This window comes from Triticum aestivum, chromosome 2D, assembly GCF_018294505.1.
Source record: "Triticum aestivum cultivar Chinese Spring chromosome 2D, IWGSC CS RefSeq v2.1, whole genome shotgun sequence".
NCBI lineage: Eukaryota > Viridiplantae > Streptophyta > Magnoliopsida > Poales > Poaceae > Triticum > Triticum aestivum.
The window spans coordinates 48,954,857-48,965,564 of NC_057799.1; the positions used below are offsets into that span (position 1 = coordinate 48,954,857).

Sequence of the window (10,708 nt, forward strand, 5' to 3'; positions counted from 1 at the left end):
GGTGTGAGATTGCTGAGTCCTCGTGACTCACTGATTCTACCAAAACAGTTGCAGGTGCCGACGATACCAGTGCAGATGATGCAACCGAGCTCAAGTGGGAGTTCGACGAGGAACGTGGTCGTTACCATGTTTCTTTTCCTGATGATCAGTAGTGGAGCCCAGTTGGGACGACCGGGGATCTAGCATTTGGGGTTATCTTATTTTTATTTGGATTTGACCGTAGTCGGTCTATGTGTGGATTTTGGATGATGTATGAATTAATTTATGTATTGTGTGAAGTGACGATTGTAAGCCAACTCTCGTTATCCCATTCTTGTTCATTACATGGGATTGTGTGAAGATGACCCTTCTTGCGACAAAACCACAATGCGGTTATGCCTCTAAGTCGTGCCTCAACACGTGGGAGATATAGCCGCATCATGGGCGTTACATTGATAATCCAGGAGAATGGTCTCATGAAAGGTATTCGTGCGTTTGCGGTCATCACCTAGGTGCAAAATTGTCATGTCATCTCATTGCGAGGTGAGAGGAAGGAAGTTGATGATCCTTACAATCGTCTTTTCGGGAAACAATATATTTTCATCCGTCAACTCTTCTAAAAGTCCACGGTAAAAAAAACTCTTCTTATAGTCTTGATTTGGTCCCCCAACTTGAAAACCAGCAAATCTTAGTCCCTCAACTCTTTAAACCGGAAGTTTGTGTCCATTTAAGCCTGAAATGGGTCGCACGCGGCAAAAAGCGGACGCTCGTCCGTTTACGTCGTGTTGGGCCGCAGTTTGTGTCCGTTTCGACCCAAACGGATGCGTGCGGACAGAATGCGTTGGCACGTTGGAATTGCCCTTACCCTTGCATAAATTTTGCAAGGAGACAGGTTCGAAGAGAGAATATTCTTGCTGCGTCAGCGAAGACCGGTCAAAACCAGGTTGAGTCAGCTTAGCTGAGACGAGGAGACTAAACTTGTCCGGTTTAAAAAGTTAACGGACTATGATTTGTCGGTTTTGAAGTTGGGGGACCAAATCTAGACTTTCGGAGCAATTGAAGGACACAAAAATATATTTCTCCCTTCTTTTATGTTACAATCTTACATTACTTCTCCATGAAGATTGAGTGTAAGAAAGCCGCATCTTATTCGCGTGAAGATTTATTGATAGAACCGGAGTTCACAAATTTAAATTCAAGAATATGCATATAGGTAAGTATACATATATCACTGGTAACAAATACAAACAGCCTGTTGTTATTTCTTCCAAATGTCAAATTCCGGGCAATTATTGAACGGTCCAACCCGAAGGTGCCCATCGGAACAATCCTCGCCCCTTAATTTTCTGCGCCTGCAAAATCAATCGACCAAATTACACATGTGTTATCTCACTCTTACCCTGATCGAACAACTACCCGATTTGTGGCAAAGCGGGCTCAGGTTACATACAATTCTACTGGGTCAAAGAATTTTCAGTACCTTAGGCAGATGCACTGCATGCTTTTGATCTTCAATTATTCTCTACCACCGCACGGGTGCCTGTTGGTCCATCATCTTGGCCAGCCTTCCCATGTTCCTTGGCCTCCACGGCAGCTGGAGCAGCGCCGGTAGTTGCGGGCGATAATGCTGGTGGTGCCGCCGGGGGAGAAGCTGCTGCTTTAAGAGCTGGGGTCTCCTCTTTAGGCTTCGACGCCTGCGAGCTCGTCGCATCACCGGTGGCTGTATCGCCGCCGCCACCGCCGCCTCCGTCTTCGTCAATGGGCTGCTCGTCGTCTTTGCCTTTGTCTTCACCTTCTGCGGAAGCAAGCGCGCGCTATCGTCAGATTTAGATAGCCTTGATAAGTGGGAAGCAAGCGCACAATTATCAGTGCCGTTAGAAATCAAGAGGGCGGGACCTGTTTGTGGTTCATCGGTGTTTCCTGTGTCTTGCTTGCTAGGTGGCTCATCTTGTCCTTTGGCATCTCTTGGTTCGTCTTGCCTCTCTTCTTTGGTTTCTGCAAAGCAAGAATTATTGATAGATCGCTTTCCATAAATTTTGCAAAGCAAGTATTATTGATTGATTGATGGATACAATAGAAATATTGCAGTAAAACACAAACACATGATTGAGTTGAAACATGAAAATGCAGGAGAAAAAAACATTTATTAGACCTTAGCCAGTAAGGGTTTACTGGTTAGCAAAATCCCATTTGGCGGTCAAGAAGCAACATTATGATGTTTCATGTGTGGGGTTTTAATTAACCTCATTTAAAAAAATTAAAGTATGGGATGATGTGGCAAAGTTAGGCAATGTACCACTTATTTTGTCTTTTTGGGTCTTATCGGTGACGACACCTTTCTTGATATCCCCCTCGCTCGCTGGAGCCACTGTCTGATCGACGGCGAGAGTAGGTGACGCTTGCTTCTCCGCGGTCTCTTTGAGTTCCTCCTTCTCATCGCCCGCCTGCACCTTATTCTCATCTGTGTTAGGCTCATGTACTTGTGCACCCTTCTTCATGGGATTGCGCTCTTCATCTTTTGCCTCCTTCTTGTTGTCGTTCTCTTTATTAACAATCTCATGGTTCTTATCTCCACCATCAACGGTTTTTATCTCATCAGTAGCTCCACTGTCTTCCTTGGCTAGTGTTGGTTGCTCATTTTCTCCTTTGGTGCCTTTGAGGTTGCTTGGCTTATCTTCTTCTTTCACTTCTACAAACAAGTAAAATAATGTTTTCAAACAAAAAATGGAAGGATCTCAGTTTCGGATGCAATCCTTCTTTACTAGTACATGATACGTACGCTTCTGCGTATTCTAGAAAAAAAGTTTCGGATGCAACGTATATATGTTAGTAACAAGGTAGGAACAACACTTTAATTTGTACTCTGCATGTTTTTATCACTAGACTAGAGTAGAGTGGTTTTCACTTTCATTTCAGTGCAATTTCATCAAAATTTCAAATAATCATTATTCGGCAGATATTGAAGTTGCCTTTCAGTCAAAATATTTCAACAACTATGGCAATACACACAATTTCAAATAATTTACAAATAAGTACTTTTAATTTTCAAAATGATTTTGCTTAGATATTAGTCAAATTTAAGTGGAAATATAACTCATTTGACTAAAATGAAAACCAAAATAAATGAATTTCACCTAAACCACTGAAATCCACCAAAATTCGGTGATTTCGGCTATGGCTAAAACATTTCTGACCCTGAAATTCAAGTAGTGGAATAGGGCGAACCTTTTAGCGCTTTGCCGGCATCGTCAACACCTTTTTCAGCTTTGGCAACGCCGGTAGCACCTTCTGCTTTACCTGGAGTTTGGGCTTTACCTGGAGTTTGGCCACCGGCATCTTCTTCCTTGAGATCCCTCACCCACACCCCATGTTCATCCACGGTACACACTGGTATGTGCATCCGCTTCTTAATGGGAATCAGCTTTTCTTTCTCTGTCCCCTCCTTCTCATTTAGCTTAACCTTACCTTTGGTTTGAGCCTTCACCACTTTAGAATCCTTATCGACAACCTCCACACACTTAATGGTATTCCTATTCAACTTCGGGAGCAGTTCAGTCGTCCAATTCAGCTCGAACTCTTTGAGGTACCTGAGGCGCAGGGTCTCGATGACGTTGCCTCCGGGGATGTCGAGCTCCTTCACCTCCCCGCCTCTCACGTAGAGCTTCTTGAGTTTCTTGTTGCCGTTGAGCCACGTCCCCAACGGCAGCGTGCCCTCGGGGTAGCACCGGACGTCCAGCTTATCGAGCTGCGGCGGTAGCCGGAGGCAGGTCCACGTATCAAGGAGATCTTGCAGCTGCTTTTGAATTTTCTTGCTAGTATCATCCAGCAATATGCTCGGCCTCTCACCCCACGTAACCGTGAGCGACAGGAGCCCGGCGAGCTTCGCGAGCTGCTTCATCTCGTCCTGCTCGACGTTGGCGTCGGTGGTGACGTTGACGCTGAGCTTCCAGAGCTTCTTCAGCTTGGCGAGGTGCTGCAGCCTGCACGCGTCGCGCCGCCGCTTGCCGACGCCGAACACGAAGCCCTTGAACACGCGCAGCTCCGGCAGGGCGGCGACCCCCCGCCCGATGTGCTCCAGCATGTAGCACTCGGTGAGGTCCAGGTGGGTCAGCGCCACGAGCTTCTTCACGGTGGACGACGGCAGCTTGACCAGGTTCTGGCACCCGCGCACGTCCAAGATGGCCAGCTTCCGGAGCCTCCGGACCTCGCTTGGGAGCTCCGTCAGCCGGGACAACCCGCGCACGCTCAGGTACCGGAGGTTCTTCAGCTTGCCGATGGCGCTCAGCGACTCCAGAGTTTCCACCTCCATGTATGTCTCGTCGTCGGTGTTCCCCCACCGGCCGAGCTGCAGCACTTCCAGGCGGTCGGCGAGCTTGGTGAGCAAGGGCTCCGGGAGTCGGTACACGTGCGCGTCAATGTTGAGGATGACTTTCTTCCTTTCAAACTCGATGAGGAGTATCGCAGTCTCCAACATTTCATCATCCCGTTTGGTCTTATCTTGTTGATCCTATTTAAAATCATGTAAGAATTAGATTGGACAAATGTCAAGAGAAATGCTACATCTATGGAAAAAAAATAGAGAGGGGGGGGGGGGGGGGTGATAATCATACATGCGAATTTGTCTTGAAAAGTATGTTCACAATGATTTTTATTTACGAATAATATTGTAACACAAATAATTATCGCATTTTCAGGCTAGTGCCGATGTCAAAACAAGAGCCAAGAGCTTCTACAATGTAGCGAAAAAAAGCAAATCTGGTATATTTCAATGTTTTTCTTGAGAGTGGTTCTTCTACACCCACTCTCGGTGCACCCACGCAAGAAAACATATCAAAACATTTCCAAAAAATCTGAAACTTCGTGGAAATGATCATCAACAAATGTTATGGGGGCTTGCAAAATTTGGTGGTCAAATAACATTCGAGGAGCTCTCTACAAAAAAGACAAAATCACTGAAAATTAGTCAAAATGTACGTGCACTGTTTGAGCAGATTTTGCAATTTTGTCTTTTTTGTAGAGCGTTTCTCGAATGTTATTTGACCACCAAACTTTGCAAGCCCTCATAACATTTGTTGATGATCATTTCCACGAAGTTTCAGATTTTTTGGAAATGTTTTGATATGTTTTCTTGCGTGGGTGCACCGTGGGTGCACCGAAAGTGGGTGCAGCCACTAGTTTCCCCTCTTCAAATCATGGCATGGAGATTGAGTGGTGATTTTTAACTTGGGTGTCATTGCCTTTTGCATCTATAATCGCCATTATCCTAGTGTGTACGCCTATCGGGAAAAAAATTTAACTGGTGTAAGACAACGATAATAAAAAATGACAATGTGTAGATTTTAAATGGCATGTTAAGCCACTAAACCTATTGTTTCCTCAGTGAACATATGTTTTGAAATAGGGACTCTCATTTTGTGTGTAAATATGTACCGAAGTTTAAACAAGAGTCAGTGAAGTTGTGCCCACGGCCCCACGCAACCCACCAAGTTGTTGATGTTGACCCAGAACTTAGCTATATCCTAAGTCGTTAATTTTTAAATGGAGACTTATTGATTAATGCAAGACTCTTTCTTTTGACAATTTGCCAAGGAATATTTTCTATCATTTGATATTAACGAATAACTAGAGTTTATTGTTTAAAATCACAATGTAACAATATGTAATAGTACAACAAAAGATTAATACAACTAAACATGTTTTCACGGCTGGGTAGCTAACCTTACTTATATAAAGGGGATAATGTTTCATTTAAAGAAATATTGCTAATGCATGTACGATTGTTTGAAAAAAATAATTCTTAAGTCTTAGTCAATCATCTTGGACTTCACATTTCCTTATAGGCTAGAGAACTGCCACATTGTGGGTGCAAAACGATTGGGCGAAACCATGTAGGGAGAGTAGTTATCATTTTGTGTATTTGGACGCTTGGGCATCGGCCTATAACCATAACACTCTTTAAGGATGAGGCAAAGTTTATGCCTCCTTTTCCAAAAAAAGATGGAAGAGAGAGAGAGAGAGAGAGAGAGAGAGAGACTCAACTTGTATCTTGCTTAAGCAAAATGAGAACTAATATGAACTATACATTAATACATTAAAAACTTAAGTAATAGGAACTCAATGTACAAAAATAAAACTTACAAGAATTAAATTGCAATGTAGAGTTGCACTCAAGATGATTTTTATCAAATAGAACCTAGTCCCATTGTATTATTGAAAAAATAACCAAATATTATATATCTAAGTGGAAGGATACATGATTTTTTACTAGAAATTTGCGCTCGCTATAAAATAAAAGTTTAAATTTGCTTTTTCCCGCAACTAAAGAAAAAGAAAATGGAAGAATTCTTCTTATTGGCTTATTGCATAATAAAATAAAGAAACCTTAGAATTCCGTTTACATATGATACGCTACACCATACTATCGAAATCAAAAATAGGGTTTATATGAGACAATTAATAACTTTGAAAACATGAAATAGTTGATGACATAAGTTGTTGTTCAGAAATAGGAAAGTGGAATGAAATCCAATCTTAGTCAAATACTTCATATCTCTACTACACATTGTACTAATATGGTTATCCATTTATCTATGGGTCTTAAATCTACACACTAATCCTTGGAACTAATCTTAAAAAAAAAGGTCCTTCAAACTAATAATTGTCTTGTAGTTAAAATAGACTTTTATGTTTGTCCCCAGTGAAGTTGCAGCCATGTATAGTCTCCCTCCTCCATCCTCTCTTGCAACATTGCGAACACATTTTTAGGGGGTGCTCAAAAGTAATTAAGTGGGTAACTCAAATCCAATTTTTGTTTGTCCGCACGAAATTTATTTTTCTCAACATGCAACCTTACATGGGAAATGTCCACCCCACCCATGCAATGCATAGTATTATGTTACTTATATTAAGTATGCATTACAACTATATAACAATCATGTAAAAAATAATATGTATTCTTTGTTTCAGTTCTCATATTATTAATCCAAAATTTTACATTTCATACAATCAAAATTCATTGGATTACATTGTAATCAATTCCCGCAAAAAAGCTTGGGGTATCGTCACTTTGTTTGAGTTCATGACTATATTCCTGATGTCGAATCACACAATCCATAAGTTGGATCTTCCTATTTGAGAAAAGCTCTAGTCTCTTGAGTTATAAGAAACATATGTATATTAGGCACCCCAATTTTATTTAAGTAACTAGACAATTATTTTCTTAATTATTAAAAGGTAAATCTTTTGTCTTAGTTAAAAATGGGCATTATATGTCTTAAAAGTCAAAGGGTGCATGCGTTGAAATTATATATATAATTTTAGGAATATATATACAAAAAGAAAATACTAGACACCCCCCTTCCCCCACCCCCTTCCCAGGATCGTCAACTTCTTGTAGCCCATAATGTATAGTTCGCTACTACATTATGCAATGTATATTATTCCTTTTTTAGAATTTGAAATTGTGTTCTAGTTATATGAAGTGATTTTAGCTGATGTAATGAGCAAGTATACACAAGAATTTTCTCCAAGGACATACCAATTGTTCTTTAAACATCTTAAGGGCATACCAAGTTACCCATGGTAATTTCTGGTTTTGAAAGCATTTTTTAGCGACACTCTATTAGATCATGTAATTTTTCTAGTTAGGTGGGCTAGACTGAAATTACCGGTACACAAGGGAACTAACCTGGGATGGGAGCCCACCTGGTGCTACAATACCCTCAGGAGGCATCTTTGATGGACTGGGTTTCAACTGGGCCTGCGAATCATTGTCCTCCTGGAGCTTCTGCAGTCGGGAGATTGGTAGTATTTATTATTTAGGGGAAGTTTCTCAAACAATAATCAAGGGAATACTTTATTTTTCATTTAGCAAATATATTGGAAGGAAATTTTTTCTGAAGGGGATCCTAAAGGGTTGTACCCTGCAATAATTATGGTCCCATTTCCTAGTCAAGTTGGACTAGCTATTGACATTCAGAACAAGTATAATAAAAGGTCTATAACATGCTTACATGTCACTTTGGTCCATATAGAGGAGAGAAACGCAAAAAAGCGGACTCTCATGCAAAAGACCACCACAACAAGTGCTTCAAAAAAATTAAAATGATGCATAAACGAAAGAAAAAGAGAAAATTGTAAAAAGATGACAAATGTAGTAACAACCAATTTTGTAGCAGACTAATTATAAGAGTGATTGCTAATGTCAAATGGTCTAGTGCTACTTTTTTTAGCAACTTTTTTTACTATAGTAGTATTAGCCATGTTTGGAGAAAGGAGGTGGAGTACCTGGGATGGGCCCCCGACTGCTTGCGTAGCCGAAGGAGGCGCCATTGTTTGGTTGGGCTTGGGCCGGGTCCGGGGTCGCAAGCCGTCCTCCTCTCGCAGTTTCTGCATCCGGGCACGATTGCCCGCCGTGAGGCAGAGGACCTCCGACTTGGGCTGGCTGAAAGCCGGGCCACCGGGGTCGTCAAGGTCGGCGCACTCCTTCTCCCTCGCCAGCCGCTTCGCCATCCAGTGCACCAGCGGGTTCACCCGGCAGCCGTAGATGACCCTGGTGCTGCCGTTCTTGATCGGCTCGAGGAAGCCGCCGCCGGAGAGCTTCGAGAAGATCCCGTCCGCGCCGCCGCCCCTCTCCGACGGAAGGTTGAACCGCGTGGACCACCAGTACGTCACGGCCTGCTTCTTCACCTGTGAGTCGAGTGGGAACACCGAGAAGGTGAGGAGGCACTGCTGGTACGGCTGCTGCTTGTGGTTCGGGAGCTTCCTGAACTCGGCGAGCGTCAGCCTCGTGCACGCATCCTCCAGGATCTTCTCGAGTCGCACCTCCGCCCGTTCCCACCGCCGGCGCGCCTTCTCCTCGTCTTTTGCTGCCGTCGACGGCTCTTTGGTGGTCTCTTCGGTTTTGTCGTCCAGCTTCGACTTTGTCCCCGCCTCCTCCTCCTCCGGCGGTGACGACGTCGACGGCTTGGTCTCTCCGTCTTTCTCCTTCTGCGCCGCCGACTGGTCCTCCTCCGGCTTCTCCGCATTCTTCGGGGAGCGATGCCGGCCGTACCACGCCAAGGTGTCCTTCACGAGCACGAACGCATTTTGAAGCTTCTTTTTCATGGGGGTTCGCTTGGCGTCAGCTTCGCCTGCAACGGCAACGACACCTTCGGGAGGCCGGACGCTCTCGGTGCGCTGCAGGCTCTTGCGGCGCTTGGTTTGGTGCGGCTCCGCGGGCGGCGCCTCCTTCGGCCCCGCCGGCGACAATGAGGCCTCGGCTTCATGGCGACGGCGCTGGCTCCCTTCACTTTCCTCCTTCTGTGCCGCCAGCTCGTCCTCCGGCGCCGAAGGAGAGACCTTAGGCTGCTCGATTGGCTGGCTTGGCTTCCCGTGGCGGAGGCGGAAGAGGGAGAGAAGCAGCAGCACGGGCGACCGGACGCGGGGCCAGCGGCTTGTGACCGGCTTCTTCTCCTCTGCTTTGGGCGAGTTTGCCGTGGCAGAGTCCTTCCCGTCTTTGGCAGTATCGCCTTGCTTCTGCTCCTCAGGAGGCGGCGGGGGCGGCGGCGGTGGTGCAGGAAGGTGGTCCACGGCACTGGTGGCGGCCGCCGGCTCCTGCGAAGGAGCCTGTGTTACCTCTCCCTTCCCGGTTTGCCGCTGCGTGTCGGCCTGTGGCGGGCTGGCCGTTTCTGCCGTCGGTGTTTGGTTTTGTGTCGGCGGTGGTGGTGCTGGGCCGGCCGTGTCTGTCTCTGGTGGTGGAGCGGGTGACGCTGACGCCTTTTCAGCGACCTGGTCAGACTTCGGTGGCGGTGGCGGTGACGGTGGTGGTGGTGGTGGTGGTGGTGCTGGGCCGGCCGTTTCTGTCTCTGGTGGTGGAGCGGGTGACGCTGACGCCTTTTCAGCGACCTTGTCAGACTTCGGTGGCGGTGGCGGTGGCGGTGGTGGTGGAGGGGTTGCCGCCGGGCGGCCGGGCGCAGCCATGGCTGACGGGCAATGCTGCGATGATGTAGTGCGTGGAGATGGAGAAGTACATCATGTATGTATATAGCCGATGGCGCTGAGTTCATCTTTGGCTGGAATGGAATTTCATTTGCTTGCGCGTGACATGCATGCAAATGCTCGACCTCAAAAGCTCGCTGGCAACGACATTATTCCAGAGTCGCCATTTCAGCTAAGAATGATCCCTGGCCCGAAGCTTCTTCCCTCTGAATAAACCTACAAGCAAAGCACCAGATCCATGCATGCGGGCTGGCTGTGCAATCAATCAAAATCCCTAAAATCTCTAAGCTAATTTTCACTTTGTTTGTGATCTATTTTTTGTTCTAGTTTTTTTGTTTCTTGTTACTGCACTATATATTTATGGAAGGTTAGATGTGACATCTTTAAAAAGCATCTAGATGTGAATTAGATAAACTGAATTTTTTTCCTCTAAAGAGTCTAATTCCTTCGGAACCAATGCCTTGGCTGGCCCTAGCTGCATGAACAAGATGCACACGCCTCGGATAATTAGGTTTGCAAGCCGTGCGCGCGTGGTAGCTAGTGCTTTGCTTAACTGACGCATGCACTTGACGAACCATAAAATAACCGATCGCTGCAAGCAAAGCATCCCTGCTACTCTACGCTGCTCCTATGATCCTGGCAAAGGATTGGTTGATCCGGAAGAAGATAATGAACGGCGGGAGGACAGGAGATTTTTTTTTTTTTGAAGCAAGGAAACCAATGAGATGCTAGGCTGGTTTGTGCTGTCTTT

General features: G+C 45.3%; 1 protein-coding gene across 2 annotated transcripts; it reads right to left on the reverse strand.

The window, feature by feature from the left end:
- Positions 1 to 1,039: 1,039 nt before the first annotated feature.
- LOC123051469 (uncharacterized) lies at positions 1,040 to 10,031 on the reverse strand. Of its 2 annotated transcripts, none has more exons than XM_044474349.1 (7): positions 8,266 to 10,031; positions 7,667 to 7,765; positions 3,205 to 4,486; positions 2,276 to 2,665; positions 1,876 to 1,974; positions 1,460 to 1,774; positions 1,040 to 1,331 (listed from the first exon to the last, which is right to left on the reverse strand). In XM_044474349.1, the coding sequence occupies exons 1-6, from the start codon at positions 9,937 to 9,939 to the stop codon at positions 1,491 to 1,493; spliced, it is 3,828 nt and encodes a 1,275-aa protein (XP_044330284.1). In that variant the 5' UTR covers positions 9,940 to 10,031; the 3' UTR covers positions 1,040 to 1,331; positions 1,460 to 1,490. The 2 variants fall into 2 exon arrangements, with proteins under 2 accessions (XP_044330284.1, XP_044330283.1); XM_044474348.1 differs by having other exon boundaries at positions 2,276 to 2,668; positions 8,266 to 10,027.
- Positions 10,032 to 10,708: the final 677 nt, after the last annotated feature.